Source organism: Dreissena polymorpha, chromosome 14 (assembly GCF_020536995.1).
Source record: "Dreissena polymorpha isolate Duluth1 chromosome 14, UMN_Dpol_1.0, whole genome shotgun sequence".
In the NCBI taxonomy this organism is placed as follows: Eukaryota; Metazoa; Mollusca; class Bivalvia; order Myida; family Dreissenidae; genus Dreissena; species Dreissena polymorpha.
The window spans coordinates 69,133,876-69,150,434 of NC_068368.1; the positions used below are offsets into that span (position 1 = coordinate 69,133,876).

At 35.2% G+C, this 16,559-nt stretch overlaps 1 protein-coding gene across 19 annotated transcripts in view; it reads left to right on the forward strand.

Annotated features, from left to right (window-relative positions):
• Positions 1-211: 211 nt before the first annotated feature.
• LOC127859074 (uncharacterized) overlaps positions 212-16,559 on the forward strand; it is a 61,749-nt gene continuing 45,401 nt past the window's right edge. For 4 of the 19 annotated variants that reach the window (XR_008039265.1, XR_008039264.1, XR_008039263.1 and 1 more), the window contains exons 1-2: positions 238-323; positions 15,530-15,561. Coding sequence is in view for 13 of the 19 variants with exons in the window: in XM_052396485.1 (XP_052252445.1) it covers positions 254-323; positions 15,530-15,561 (102 nt within the window). In the remaining 6 variants the exon portion in view is untranslated. Of the gene's footprint in view, positions 324-11,762; positions 11,907-15,529; positions 15,562-16,559 lie in introns of those variants that run through there. The other 15 variants (XR_008039267.1, XR_008039266.1, XM_052396497.1 and 12 more) reach the window with 14 other exon arrangements.

Below are 16,559 nucleotides of genomic sequence, written 5' to 3' on the forward strand. Positions count from 1 at the left end.
ACGCGTTATAACGCCAAATAATAGAGGACCACGATATAATACAATATCTCCCACAGTCTTACATTTATAACTTCAATCTTGGTTTATTGATATCTATTGATAGTTATTTAAATCTATTCAATGTCAATTCAATGAACGAGCAACCAGATAAATGTGTACCTTGCGGAATGCAAATCTGTCCAATCAGGAGTGAGCTTTCTGATAACGTGACGTGGTCAAGTTTTTGGGTTTATATCGAAAATTGTGAGTGTAGATGCGACGCAAGCGACTTAAGTCATACACAGAATGGCGAAATAAATATATGTTCCTATTCATCGAACTATGTAAGTATATTTGTTTTGCGTTATAACTTTTATATATCTATTTAAATATTATAGATTGAAACAGGACTTTTTCACTACCAATGTTTTTGTTAAGCTCGCACGGTTATCATTGTGATCACTGGATTATTGATCATTTTGTTGTGTCGACGAGAATATTTACATTTGTATATGTGTTGCTCGTTTCTGGTGAAAAAAAGACAAACGCGCACGGTTGATCATCTAGTTTGGAAAATGAAGCATTTTAGTTCAGTGTAGAAAATATCTTCCGGATGCATTGTTAACTGCACAAAAAACCAGTTCGCAAAGTTAAGTTAATTACCTTTGTAATACACTTTAAAAGATTTAAAGCTACTTTGAGTTCTCTGTTTTTATTGTCCTACTTTGTTATGACTGCATTTTTAATATATATTGAATAGTTGGCTTTTGTACGATAGTTTGCCATGTGTAGGTATCTGAATATGTGATAACTAAGTGTGCGTCATAGTTTCATAGTTCTTTGTTATTCAATATATTGTCTGTTTATATTCAGCTGGTTATTCGTCCCTGCTTTGATATTCGCTTCAGTTTGATTAGCCTTGATCCAGCCGTGTGTTCTTGTACCTTAGCTTGGCAATTGCGTAAATTTCCCTCAATTTACACCTGGGTATTCGACCTTGGGTCGGTATCCAATGTCTCTATAAGTTTGATACCATACACCAAGCTGCGTAATTGTCATGTGATCGATATTCGTTGAGGTTCGAATATTGAGCAGGGTGTTCTTCCAAGGCTGGATGTTTGCAAACGTTTGAATACCTTTAACCAAGCTATATACACTGGGATCGATATTCGCTGAAGTTTGAATAACTTAAACATTATCTTATGTAACCTTAGAGCAAATGTCTGAAAGAACTTGGCAGTGGGTAAATCTTATATGCGTTAAAACAGGAATACAAAGCCTATGACGATCCACGCTCAGCCGTGCATTCATAAGCAATGTAATTCAATCGCTTTTATTGATTAATAATAGTTTGGGTGAATTGAAAAATCAAATTTCTTCCTATTAAACAAAGGACTGTCAGACGGAGGAAAATAGTATACCCTTAAGAAAGGATCGATTATCGTCTTGTGTTTAAATTTGACTTTAACAAAAGTCAACCTATGTTTTTTAAAAGAATATATGTGAATACGATTAAACCGCCCTTTAAACGCAACACACTAGAGGAGAAAGACCTGTCGTATGTCGTATGTGTTTTTTAAACTATAGTCTACTGTCTTCCACATTATTTATTCGATGCTCATCAGCCGTGTATTTAGATTTGAAATTGGTTACAACCAATTTTTTCGCGGGAATAATAAAGTCATGACTTCAAAATAATAACGAAAATTTACAGTAAAATATAGACTATTTTCACTGTTATTAACACAAATATATTACCACTACGAAATTTCTGGTATTTCTTCGTTAACCACAGGAGATCATTAAAATATCCATTGTTAAGTTTTTTGAGTATAAATTACAACTACAATGAGACACCTATTCTTGTTTTTTTACTGATTATTTAAGTATCGGGTGGCCATACGTCCGACAAATCTAACACAATTTGGTAAGATATAAATAGAACAACAATTGCTTTACCACGACTTACAACGAAAGTCACACGAATTAGGTGTGTCCTAATCACACATACTAGGTCATTTTCATTATTTACTAAGTCTTTTAACCGATTAACTATATTGTTCCGACAAGTACGATTTCTCGTTTAAATGAGCTTTTTAGTCATGGCAACGACTAACTAAGTCATGCAAACAAATAACTTATTTTCGTAGTAACGAAATAAAAACATATTTGTCAATAACCCATCTGAGCGACCGTAGTAATTAATACTTCACGCCACTTTATTTATACTAAATCCTTATTAAAAAAAAAATAATTTCTAATGCATTTAATTATCTGATTTTCGATTCTATGTTGTATTATCAAATGATGATCAAATGATCGAAAGTATTTACATTCCTCATGCTATGAGAACGGTAGATTAATAGACAGATATTATCTATGCGCTCATGCTATTGGTACAATGTTGCATAATATATATAGAGGATATTTGTTGGATTGGGTGGATTATCGATTTTAATTCACGAGTGATCATAGAAAATTATATTTTTACGAGTGGCGCATTAATATTTTTTATACGTTTTCCAATCCGTTCAAACCAATTTCCCATTGGGCGCCCCAAAATATCATTACCGCTTTTACAATAAGCGTTGCAAATAGTTCACAAGAAAACAAACGTTAAACAATAACTTTTTTGTATTTACAATGCACCACATATCAAGTGAAAAGAAAAAAAACACCGATAACATCATTTAAAAATTAAATAATCATATGATGACACATTTTGTTTATGTCATGTTGGCGTATTAATATGCGGAGTCTATTTATAGCGTAAATAACGCTAACCGTGTGTACATGTATGTTCAAGGGAAGTTACTTCGTATTTTGATATAAATATTCATCGAAGAGTTCTCGCTCTTGGTGGAAGAATGCGTGGGGTCACAATGGGGTAAAAAAATAGTGCCGGTAAAACAGTGAAAATCATCGATAATTTTCACTGATAATTTTCACTGTTTTAACAGTGAATTTATCAGTTTTAATTCACTGATATTTCTCTATAAAATACCGGAAAGCATAAAATAAAATATGGTGTATGCATGTGTTGAATCATAATCTTAATAACTTAAGGATGATCAATCTAAAAATATACATACAGATCAACAGACGCATCGATGATTAGTTTTGTATAAGAGACTATTTCAAGGGCGTGGCCATGTCTTACCCTTGATAGTATTGCCTCTCGGATCAAAGATCAAACGTTGTGTGGTGTACCAAAATGTGAAGTTACATACCAAATATTAAAACTCCATGCATAGTGTTTCAGAGGAAATAACAGTTGAATATATTTCAGAGGAAAATCCCTTTTTGAATATATTAACCGTTTGACCCAATCGCATGGCAAGTGATTAAACAGAGGGGGATATTTTGAGGAAATTTTATGTTGCATAAAAATATAACACCGTGGTACCATGTTTTTTTAAAGAAATGATTTTGGATTACGGACGGACGGACGGGCGGACAGACAGACAGACGGACGGACAGATATACAGACAGAAAGACACATAAGACAAGACCAGAGAGACATGTTTTAGCGCTACACATATTGCTATATATTACGGCGAATTGCATAATATCAATTTCAATACTTTTTCCCATGTACATGTGTATGCTTTAAAACCTGGACTGCTCAAACAGATCAGTGTTCTGCCGTGGAGGCCCAATTGCGTCATTGGCGCAAACAAAAATTATTTGTCACCACCCGTTTTCCGTAGATGGGTCCGCGGGCGCACAGGAATTAGGAATACAAACTAATCGATTAAATTTGTAAGTCGGTAAAGAAATCGATTGAATGCGTAGATAGATCAAATTATTTAATTGGACGTGACGTCATTTCGCAGCCAATGTTCAATTTACTTGAATAACACTTTATTTCATTGGTGACATTTAAGGTAGCGCACCTCTAATGATTTCCCGCGATTTCTTCGAAGGTTGAAGAGCCTATTATTAGGTGCCGTAGCCTAGTGGTTAAGGCGATAGACTAGAAATCTTTTGGGATATTCCCGCGCAGGTTCGAATCCTCCCGACGACGTATACTTTTTTGCGACGCGTTTTATTTATTTTCTTACGTAATTTGATTTAATTTGGCATATAAGCTATATTTATTGTTAAATATGTTGCAATTTTTATGCACATTCTTCAATTATTAAAATTAAAACAACGTTATGGCGAAATTGGGTGATTTACTGTTGAAAATACGAACCATGCATGTTGCATTTTTATTTTTATTTCAAAAAGTAAACGGTAAATCTGTCTAGTTCTTGGTATTTTTGCTGTATATAGTGTTTCTATAAAAACTAAGTTTAAAATATGACTTAAATGATACTATTTTGAATTTTATGACCCCTTTTTTTAACCGACCCAATTTTACTTGGCTGAAATCACTTACATTTCATGGCGCTCTTCAATAGATACAAATTTGTAAAAAATAAATGTCTGTAAAGAATACTTATTTCATCATGTTTAAACTTTAAACACCTTTACAGCATCTGTACACACCAACTGCATGCCCATATTTGGAAATTTGAATGAATTATGGAACTTTTATATACCCCAGGGGTGAAAATAAACTGGACAAAAGCCGAGCGTGGGGGTGGTTTTGAAAAAATCGGTATATTTTTTTAAAAAGCATGGAAAGCCTACCTACAAATTTGCATGTAGTTCAGAGAAATGATGCTGATTAGGAAAATAATTAATTAGATTATGTTTGGATATGTGCCCATTAGAGGTGCGCTACCTTAAAGGCCAGAAAACAATATAAGTTAGACACATTTGCATCTTTCATATCTTAAAAAAACAAACATGTGAATCTAAAGCAAAAAAAAGCATTTGCGTGTGTAAAAAAACTCGTTAAAACAGGCTGACTTTGACCGGGATTTACAGGCGGACTCTGACCCTGCCATAAATTATTTTGACATGGTTAATAACTGTGGAGTATCTTCTTTACAACGGTACCATTATAATTAATATCGGACGAATAATAATGCATTTATAACCAATTTCGCTTTGATGCTTCGCCTTATTTCATATTATACTTTCTCACAATATTTATTACATATTTAGAAACAGTGGAAGAATACCGTAACAACGGTACCAAAAATGTATGGTCGGTTGGGAAAAGGATGCTTATATAACCCCTTTTAGCTTTTCCATGTTTTCATCAAGACATTGTTCTGTGTAAAAAAACACGGTATTTTTCGGTCAACTTTTACCGCACAGCGATTTACAGGTTGACACTGTCCCTGCCATAAAATATTTTAACATCATTAGAAACTGTGGAGGTCCTTCTTTGCAACGGTACCATTATAATTAATATCGGACGAAAAATAATGCATTTATAACCATTTATATCGGTTCCGGGTTTTCTTTACGGCATTTGCGTGTGTAAAAAAACCCGTTAAAACAGGCCGACTTTGTCCGCGATTTACAGGCCGACTCTGACCCTGCCATAAACTATTTTATATATTATTAGAAACTGTAGACGATCTTCTTTAAAACGGTACCATTACAATTAATATCGGACTATTAATAATGCATTTATAACCATTTATATCGGTTCCGGGTTTTCTTTACGGCATTCGCGTGTGTAAAAAAAACCGTTAAAACAGGCCGACTTTGTCCGCAATTTACAGGCCGACTCTGACCCTGCCATAAACTATTTTATATATTATTAGAAACTGTAGAGGATCTTCTTTACAACGGTACCATTACAATTAATATCGGACTATTAATAATGCATTTATAACCATTTATATCGGTTCCGGGTTTTCTTTACGGCATTTGCGTGTGTAAAAAAACTCGTTAAAACAGGCCGACTTTGTCCGCGATTTACAGGCCGACTACGACCCTGCCATAAAATATTTTGATATGGTTAGAAACTGTAGAGGATCTTCTTTACAACGGTACCATTATAATTAATATCGGACGAATACTAATGCATTTATAACCATTTATATCGGTTCCGGGTTTTCTTTACGGCATTTGCGTGTGTAAAAAAACCGTTAAAACAGGCCGACTTTGTCCGCGATTTACAGGCCGACTACAACCCTGCCATAAAATATTTTGATATCGTTAGAATCTGTAGAGGATCTTCTTTACAACGGTACCATTATAATTAATATCGGACGAATAATAATGAAGTTATAACCATTTGTATCGGTTCCGGGTTTTCTTTACGGCATTTGCGTGTGTAAAAAAAACGTTAAAACAGGCCGACTTTGTCCGGCGACTTACAGGCCGACTACGACCCTGCCATAAAATATTTTGATATGGTTAGAATCTGTAGAGGATCTTCTTTACAACGGTACCATTATAATTAATATCGGACGAATAATAATGAAGTTATAACCATTTATATCGGTTCCGGGTTTTCTTTTCGGCATTTGCGTGTGTAAAAAAATTTGTTAAAACAGGCCGACTTTGTCCGCGATTTACAGGCCGACTACGACCCTGCCATAAAATATTTTGATATGGTTAGAATCTGTAGAGGATCTTCTTTACAACGGTACCATTATAATTAATATCGGACGAATAATAATGAAGTTATAACCATTTATATCGGTTCCGGGTTGTACCTAAAAGATTTCCGGGTTTTCCGGATATTTCCGGGTTTTATACCTCGCCTGAAAATTGCGCGAAAAAGTTGTCACGACTTTGCAACGTTATTTCTCGTTAACGACGTCAGCGCCGAAAGGGTCAAAGTCTCGTTCCCAGCCACATATAGTTTTATTTAAGCTGTTAAATGAAAAATCCATTTATTTCTAGATGAATACATGTTGTGCTTCCTCACATATTTATACCCATTTATGCATTAAATCTGAAAAATGCTAAGGCATTTAACTATAAAAAATCAAAACATATACATCAACAAATGATTTTATGTCAGTCTTACAGTCGATGAAGCTTGTAAAGTCGATCGGGAAGCTATAGTATTCAGTGTTTTGATAATTGTGGGGTGCAAGGAGGAAGGTAATTAACCCATTTATGTCTAGCGTCTAGAAAAAGGCCTAGGCAAACAGCATGATGCAGCGTCTCATCTGGGTCTGCGCTATTTGCTTAAAGGAATTTCTGTAAGAAATATTCTAAGTATAGAAATAAATATACTAGACATCCCTAATTCTGGAAATTAATTGATCCAATTTAGAAGTATGGGAGATCCCACTAGGCATAAATGGGTGAACGGAAAGCTATAAGAGTGTGGCCCTCTACTTGTGTCACTTGGTCCGAAGTGCTGATGCAGTGTTCATACAGGGACTTAAGTAAGGCAATCTTACTCTCAGCTGATCGCTCATCGCCTTTTTCAGTTTTTTCACAGTGGCTTGCATAAACAATCGACTGAGTCTCGGTCTGGGAAAATTGTGCTTAATGAATTTGCGTAAAATATTTTCCCAGATTAGCCTGTGCAGTCCGCACAGGCTAATCATGTACTACACTTTCCGCTTTATTTTTTTTTCGTTTGAAGCAACTCTCTTCTAAACAAAAAAAACAGTTAATGCATAAATGTTCGACCCTGGTTAGCCTGTGCGAATATCTGGAACGACACTTTTCACACATGCATTAAGCCCAATTCAATATGTTAACAGACAAATATACATCAGTGTGTAAACAGTCAAATATATATCAATGTGTAAATTTTCAAACACACCTCAGTGTGTAAACAGTCATATATATATTTATGTATATAAATAAAATAAAACTCTTTTATTAAATTTGCCGTAGCTTTCGACCTCTCGGTCTTTCTCAGCGGCATTTATTTGTGAAGCATCATATATATATATATATATATATATATATATATATATATATATATATATATATATATATATATATATATATATATATATATATATATATATATATATATATATATCAGTGTGTAAACAGTCAAATATGCATCACTATGTAAACAGTCAAGTACACATACATGTGTTTACAGTCAAATTTATATCAGTGTGAAAACAGTCAAAAATACATCAATGTGTGAACAGTCAAATGTACACATCCCTGTAAACAGTCAAATATATATATATATCACTCTCTGTAAACAGTCAAATACAAATCACTCTGAAAACATTGAAATATATATCTATATGTGAATAGTCAAACTTTCATAAATGTGTAAACAGTCAAATGTACATGAGTGTGAAAAGAGTCAAATGTATATCAGTGTGTAAACCGTCAAATATACATCAGTGTGAACACAGTCAAATATACATCAATGTGTAAACAGTCAAATATACGTGATTGATCAAAGAGTCACAAATACAACACCGTGTAAACAGTCAGATGTACATCAGTGTCTGGACAGTCAAATATTCATCAGTGTGTAAATAGTCAAATATGTATCACTCAGTAAACAGTCAATTATACATCAGTGTCTAAACGGTCCGAAATAAATCTATGTATATACAGTATATACATAAGCATGTTTACAATCAAATATACGTCAGTGCATGAACAGTCAAATAGACTTCCGTGTGTAAACAGTCAAATAAGCATCAGTGTGTAAACAGTAAAATATATATATATATATATATCAGTGTGTAAACAGTCAAATATAAATGAGTGTGTAAACAGCCAAATAGACGTCATTGGGCTTACAGTAAAATACACATCACTGTGTAAACAGTCATGTGTATACAATTGTTAACAGTTAAAAATACATCAATGCGTAAACAGTCAAATATACACCGATGTGTAAACTATCAAATATACATCAATGCTTAAACAGTAAACTATACATCAGTGTGTAAACAGTCAAATATATATAAGTGTATTAACAGCTAAATATACATCAAAGAGTACAAAGCCAATATATACATAAGTATGTGAAAAATGTCAAAGATACATTAGTACGTAAACAGTCAAATTCGGATTAATATGTAAACAGTCAAATATCATTAATGTGCTATCAGTCAAATGAACGTCATTGTTCAACCAGTCAAATATAACATGCATTTTTTGTTTCAAATATAAAAATAAAGACGAGTCATCATTTAAGATTCGCCATATTTAGATACATTCTGTACTAATGAACATGTATACAAATGCACAACGTTAAGTTTTAACGCTTTTAGTTTGACATTTAATTCATATCAAGTGCTGTGATTTAATGACGGTAGAAAATATTTTTAAGGCAAAAATCTATAAAAACAACGTTATATGAACAATTGGCGGTAAACACGTTCTCACTACGATGTATAGGTAAATATACATAACGTTATGTGAAAGTATTTTAATGATATTCTTGAACTTAAGATTATTGCCTTAGAATGGTTTCTTTGTCATTTTGGAAATCATATTCAAATACTCAAGTCTCTACATTTTCTTCAATTAATTCACATGTTTTGCTTTCTATAAGTGCAATATTTCACACGTAAGTAGACTCTTTCGTAATTTCGCGAGATATATAACCCTTGTCAGGAATAGCGGCAGAATCAGACGAGATACATCTCTATTCGCCCATTAACTATGTTGTATTTACGTGTAGTATGTTTTGGCAAGGTAGACATGTACATGTTAAACCGAAACTACACATGCATCCTTTTAATATTAAATACAACGACGATTAAAATTAACAAGATGTTAATTACACAATAACATACGGCAGAGTTCTGCCGGACGTCTACAATCGCCCCCTGTCGACATCGACCCGATGGACTTAAGCCCGCAGGCAGTTGAAAGACATGGGCCGATTATAGACGTCATGCTCTGCTCTGCCGTGTTGTTTATATAACATAATATTATCATTGGTTGCCCATGCGACATTATAATATCCGATATATATTAATTATTGTGTTTCAAAAATGAAATTGATGGGATAAAGTGGAAAAGGTCAAATAATACAAAATGCGATTACACGAATATAAATTATGCAGTCTAAAATGTTTCCATCGCAGACCAGTACTACATTCGTTTTAACGGATTAAAAAGCAGTACAATTATAAATACAAATTGGGAAAATATATATGGCAAAAAAGGTTATGACACCAACAAACAACAGATGTTCATGTAATATATCATGTGAGAAAAAGGTAGAAATTAAAAAATGTACGTCACTAGAAAATCGGGAAACGAGTACAATTTATGTAAACAATATACAAACTATGTAATTTTGTTTGTTCATCAATAAAACATGATAATTTAAAATTATTTACGCGGATAAGCTTCTATTGGTCTGTTAAGTAATACATACGAGCTGCGCTCTAGAAAAAAAGGGCTTAATGCATTTGCCTAGTGTCGTCCCAGATTAGCCTGTGCCGTCGCCTAGACTGGATTTGCGTTCACAAGACACATTCATTAGACGAAAAATCCACAAAAGTGGATAGTGTTCTCCCTGGTCAGCCTCTGCGGACTGCACAGGCTAATCTGAGACGACATGCATTAAGCCCGATTTTCCAAAAATGCCGCTAATATATTTTAGTGATATATAATAAGTATAGTTAAGTATAGTGAGATAAAAAAAGAAATTACAACATCAACATAAGATCAACAATAAATAAGATGTTATTAATCAACATTAATTGCTAACTGTGAGCTATATACAGGTTAACATGTTACAGCAATTAGCAAATAAAAAGATAAAAGCAAATACAAATGAACATAATTCTGGGAAAACGGGGCTGAATGCATGCGCGTAAAGTGTCATCCAAGATAATCAGGGACAACACTTTCCACTTAAACTGGATTTTCGCTAAGAAAAGGCTTCCTTTAAACAAAATATACCATAAAAGCGGAAAGTTTCGTACCTGATTAGCCTGTGTATACCGCACAGGCTAAACTGGGACTACACGTTATGCACATGCATTAAGCCACGTTCTCCATGAGCGCGGCTCAAATTATAAAGTTATAGACAATAAAACATTGTTTAGTGTCTGGAGACTTAAGAAGGTTTACTAATCGTCAAGCATTGTACGTTGTTCGACTGCATCTGTCTTTATGTTTAGTATGCAATTATAAAATCAGTGTGTTCTTTTACGGTGTACAGATAAAAACGTCGCATCTAAACATTTGAACATTCATCATGTATAGAAAATCTATATACGTAGTGTGTACAATATATTCACAATTATTTCAACAGATATCACAATCATTTTGACGAAAGGTTTCTAACTCAGCGTATTTACGTCCTCATAGTATAAATTACTCTCCCATCGCAAGTTCAAAATTGGGAGGAAGTAGGGGAGCTTTTTTGGAGGAGATACGAAACTTTGTCAATGTTTTTAATGTAAGCAATATCTATATGTATCGCTTGTGACATAGATAGTTTTTTATGTTACATTACTTATTTTGAAATGTTTTAAATATATATGTGTCGCGTTCTGAGAAACCTGGGCATACTGCATGTGCGTAAAGTGTCGCCCCAGATTAGCCTGTGCATCCGCACATGCTAATCCGGGACGACGCTTTCTGTCTTAACTGGATTTTCGTATAGAAGAGACAATCTTTAAACGAAAAATACCATAAAAGCGGAAAGTGTCGTCCCTGATTAGACTGTGCGGACTGTACAGGCTAATCTTGGACGACACTTTACGCACGTGCATTATGCCCAGTTTTCTCAGAACACGACTCATATGTACATTTAAATAGAAATACTAAAATATATCATGACACAAATCAACAAAAACAACTAGAACGATATCAATACTTTTTCGATAAAAAACATTCAAATTTTATATTTGACACGTCTTATATTTGAAGATTGGTCATTTGTTTGAATAATTAGGATATTACGCATTTTTGTTTGTAAACCACTTTCGCTTTCGTGCTTCTCTGCAGTTCAACTGTTGATATGATTAAATCGGGAAATCCAGTCATGGCTATTTTTAGAATCACATTCATTTTCAGTGTTTGTATAAAAACGATTATTGTTGGTTAAATGAAGAAAATGCTGTTATGGAATTATCGTGTCTACATAATCGCTTCATTGTTAGGTAAAGCTTTTTTTACATAGTGTGTCCTATATTATATCACGCTTGGTTGTTGAATAACTTTTAATTTACTTGCACAGATAAGCACATACAAGCTAGCTCTGAATATAAAAAAGAAAGAGTGCAAAACAATACGGGTTCGTAGGCTAACCAGTTCACACAGGCTCACTGGTAACACATGCTCACTGGTAACACAGGCTCACTTGTAACACAGGCTCACTGGTAACACAGGCTCACTGGTAACACAGGCTCACTGGTTACACAGGCTCACTGGTAACACAGGCTCACTGGTAACACAGGCTCATTGGTAACACAGGGTCACTGGTAACACAGGCTAACTGGTAATACAGGCTCACAGGTAACACAGGCTCACTGGTAACAGACTGGTAACACAGGCACTCTGGTAACACAGGCTAACTGGTAACACAGTCTCACTGATAACACAGGCTCACTGATAGCACAGGCTCACTTATTACACATGCTCACTGGTAACACAGGCTCACTGGTAACACAGGCTCACTGGTAACACAGGCTTACTGGTAACACAGGTTCACTGGTAACACAGGTTCATTGGTAAAACAGGTTCACTGGTGACAGAGTCTCACTGGTAACACAGGCTCACTGGTAACACAGGCTCACTGGTAACACAGGCTCACTGGTTACACAGGCTCACTGGTAACACAGGCTCACTGGTAACACAGGCTCACTGGTAACACAGGCTCACTGGTTACACAGGCTCACTGGTAACACAGGCTCACTGGTAACACAGGCTCACTGGTAACACAGGGTCACTGGTAACACAAGCTCACTGGTAATACAGGGTCACTGGTAACACAGGCTCACTGGTAAAACAGGGTCACTGGTAACACATGCTCACTAGTAACACAGGCTCACTGGTAACACAGGCTCACTGGTAACACAGGCTCACTGGTAATACAGGCTCACAGGTAACACAGACTCACTGGTAACAGACTGGTTACACAGGCACTCTGGTAACACAGGCTCACTGGTAACACAGGCTTACTGATAACACAGGCTCACTGGCAACACAGGCTCACTTATTACACATGCTCACTGGTAACACAGGCTCACTGGTAACACAGGCTCACTGGTAACACAGGCTCACTGGTAACACAGGCTCACTGGTTACACAGGCTCAGTGGTAACACAGGCTCACTGGTAACACAGGTTCACTGGTAACACAGGCTCACTGGTAACACAGGCTGACTGGTAAAACAGGCTCACTGGTAACACAGGCTCACTGGTAACACAGGCTCACTGGTAACACAGGTTCACTGGTAACACAGGCTCACTGGTAACACAGGTTCACTGGTAACACAGGTTCATTGGTAACACAGGCTCACTGGTAAAACAGGCTAACTGGTAACACAGGCTCACTGGTAACACAAGCTCACTGGTAACACAAGCTCACTGGTAACACAAGCTCACTGGTAACACAGGCTAACTGGTAACACACGTATGGCTGCGAATTCTGATCAATTTGTGATATGCCCGAGGTTGATAAATAGCACTTAAAAATTTGTAAGCAAATACTTTGGGTTCGTCTCCAAACATCAAATGCTGCTGTGCTAGCTTAACTTGTTCGCTTCCAATCGCCTGTCATTTAGATAAATTTGTGCTCAATTATTGGTGTAAAATCACGAGATCATACTTTAATACTAAAGTGTTTAACCCATGTATGCCTAGTGGACTCTCCCATCCTTCTAAATTGGATCAATTTATTTCCAAAATTAGGGATGTCAAGTATATTTATTTCTTAATTGAGAATATTACTCACAGAAATGTCTTTAAGCAAACAGCGCAAACCCTGAAGAGACGCCGCATCATGCGGCGTCTTATCTGGGTCTACGCTGTTTGCCAAGGCCTTTTTTCTTGACGTTAGGCATAAATGGGTTAATATATTATCTACGGATGATAATTGCATCAAAATTTATAGCAATTTGTGATTTGTACCAGTATCACGAAATCGATTACATTCATTTGCTAAAACAAAGAGTCCGTTATATTTACATTCAAACTTGGTTTGAATATTAAGAGTATCAAAGTAAGCTTAAAATTATAATACAATTAAACAATAATTTATTTGTGAAACCTACTTAATTTGTGTAGATAATGAAAATCATAGGATTGCATAGAGTAGATTACGAAGTCGAATGTGTTCTCATCAGTAACAGAAAAAGGAAGATTTAATAATATTAACGTAATTGATCATACGTGTAAAGTGTGCACTACTGTTGTGATTGAATCTGAATGTCATTTTCTATGTATTTGACAAGTATATAGAGATCCGTGGTCCAGCATAAAGTTTGAGTCGCGCTCTGAGAAAAGGGGGTTTAATGCATGTGCGTAAAGTGCCGTCCCAGATTAGCATGTGCAGTCCGCACAGGCTAATCAAGGACGACACTTTCCACTTTAATTGTATTTTTGCATTTAAAGAAAGTCTCTTCTTATCAAAATTCTAGTTTCGGCGGAAAGTGTCGTCTCTTATTAGACTGTGCGGACTGCACAGGCTTATCTTAGACGACAGTTTACGCACATGCATTAAGCCCCCTTTTCACAGAGCAGTTTTCATTTAATACCTTGTGGAATTTCGAAAAAAATATGTCAACATCGTCATTTAAACTTATCCGTTAGGTATCGACATTTATCTATTTTTGCAACGTTGAAGTGAAAATAGATCATTTATTTATTTGTGTGCACCTTACCTACTCTTGTTTTGTTATATTAACAAGTTTTTGTATATGTTTATCATCGATAGATATTATTTGCATTCTTTTAATTATTTTCCTTATTCTTGGTATAGCCGAACTTAATCCCACTGTGTATATGTATGAATAATATGATTGTATTTTCCTAAAAAGCATTCATTGCAGATTATGTGAATACATAAACCAATTAAATATTAAGATTTAACAATTTCAAAAAACAGGGCGTGTCTATCAAAATGAACATATTTTTAGAAAATAAATTCTGTTTATATTTAGAATTTGAAAAAATATCGCTGTCATGCACGGATACACTTGAAGCATTTGGATTTAACCAACAGAATTAGCTCTTGTCTGTTTTTATTTTGCACACAACTAACAAACACCATTATTATTTGGGACACATTACAATAAAATATTGTATATATATATATATATATATATATATGTGGCATGCACTATCTTTTTGTAATAGACCTGATTCGGAACTCAACTAATCTCTAGGTACAAACCTAGTTTTCTGTTGTATGCACTTGTGTCACATGAATGTTCGCAAATATAAATGTACATGGACAATAATAACTCCAACAATTATTACTTGATATCTTCCTTTCTTACGATACATGTTAACCCTTTTATGCCTAGCATCTAGAAAAAAGGCCTTGGCAAACAGCGTAAACCCAGATGAGACGCCGCATGATGCGGCATCTCATCAGGGTCTGCGCTGTTTGCTTTAATAAATTTCTGGGTTTTTTTTCTAAAAATAGAAATAAATATACCAGACATCCCTGATTTTGGAAATAATTTGATCCAATTAAGAAGGATGGGAGAGTCCACTAGGCATAAATGGGTTGATAACGATAACAGTATCGTACTGAACGTATTTTGTTACTTTTGCAGTTACGTTATCTATAGGCTACACGATGTCTTTGGTGAGTAATTTACTTTTATTAGTCACTTAACGGTGCAACCGGAGGGGACTATAGGTTAACCGCCTATAGGTCCGTCCGTGTGTCAGTCCAACCGTCTGAGCGTGTGTTCGTCCGAAACTAAATCCTGCGTCAACTTAACACGTATTTAAGCTGGGTGCGAGGGACTTATAGAGAAAATGCATATTATTTAAGTTTTGTCCATTCGTTCGGTAACTCGAAAAGTAATTACAAAAAGCTAGGTAGATGAAACTCAGTATGTGGTTAGAATGCTATATCGGGAAAATTACGTTATTTTAGTTTTCTCGTCAAAAAATGTGCCTGGTATGGTTACAGAAATACGTGAAAAATAAAATATGGATCCTGCGAAAACTTTATTAATACTTATGCTAGGTAGAAGAATCTTTGTATGAGGATTATTATGGAAATATTTGGAATATACACGATATTTCATCCTTGTCTATGTGTCCGTCCGTTCGTCTGTCTACTTAAAAATAAACACCGTATGCTGCGATAAACAAAAAGTAATTAAGATACGTTTATGAAACTCAGTATGTATAGAAGGCCATATATGGATAATATGTACGTTATTTTAGTTTTTTGTGAGACATGAATTGTGGTTTCTGTGGTTACAGAAGTAAGTAAAAACTAAAATATTGTTAATGCGACACAAAGTGCTTAAGCTTGATTGATGAAACTTGGTATGTGTATAGAGACCAATATGGTTTATTAGCACGTTAGCACTTTGTAAAGAATGATCAATATCAATAGATATTGGCGCCTAATTCATGGGTGCGTTCGGTGAGGTCCTAGCTTAGTCGTGACCGATCTGCATCGTTCGTAGTACAGTCGCAGTAGATTCTTACACATCGTAGTGAAGTCGCGACCCTATTCGCAAGCGAACCCCACGATTCGTCGTAGCTATATCGTACCAGCGTCGTAACTGAATCGTAGACTGTCACGAGTCTTTCCGATTCGATAAATGTGATAAATCGTAGCGA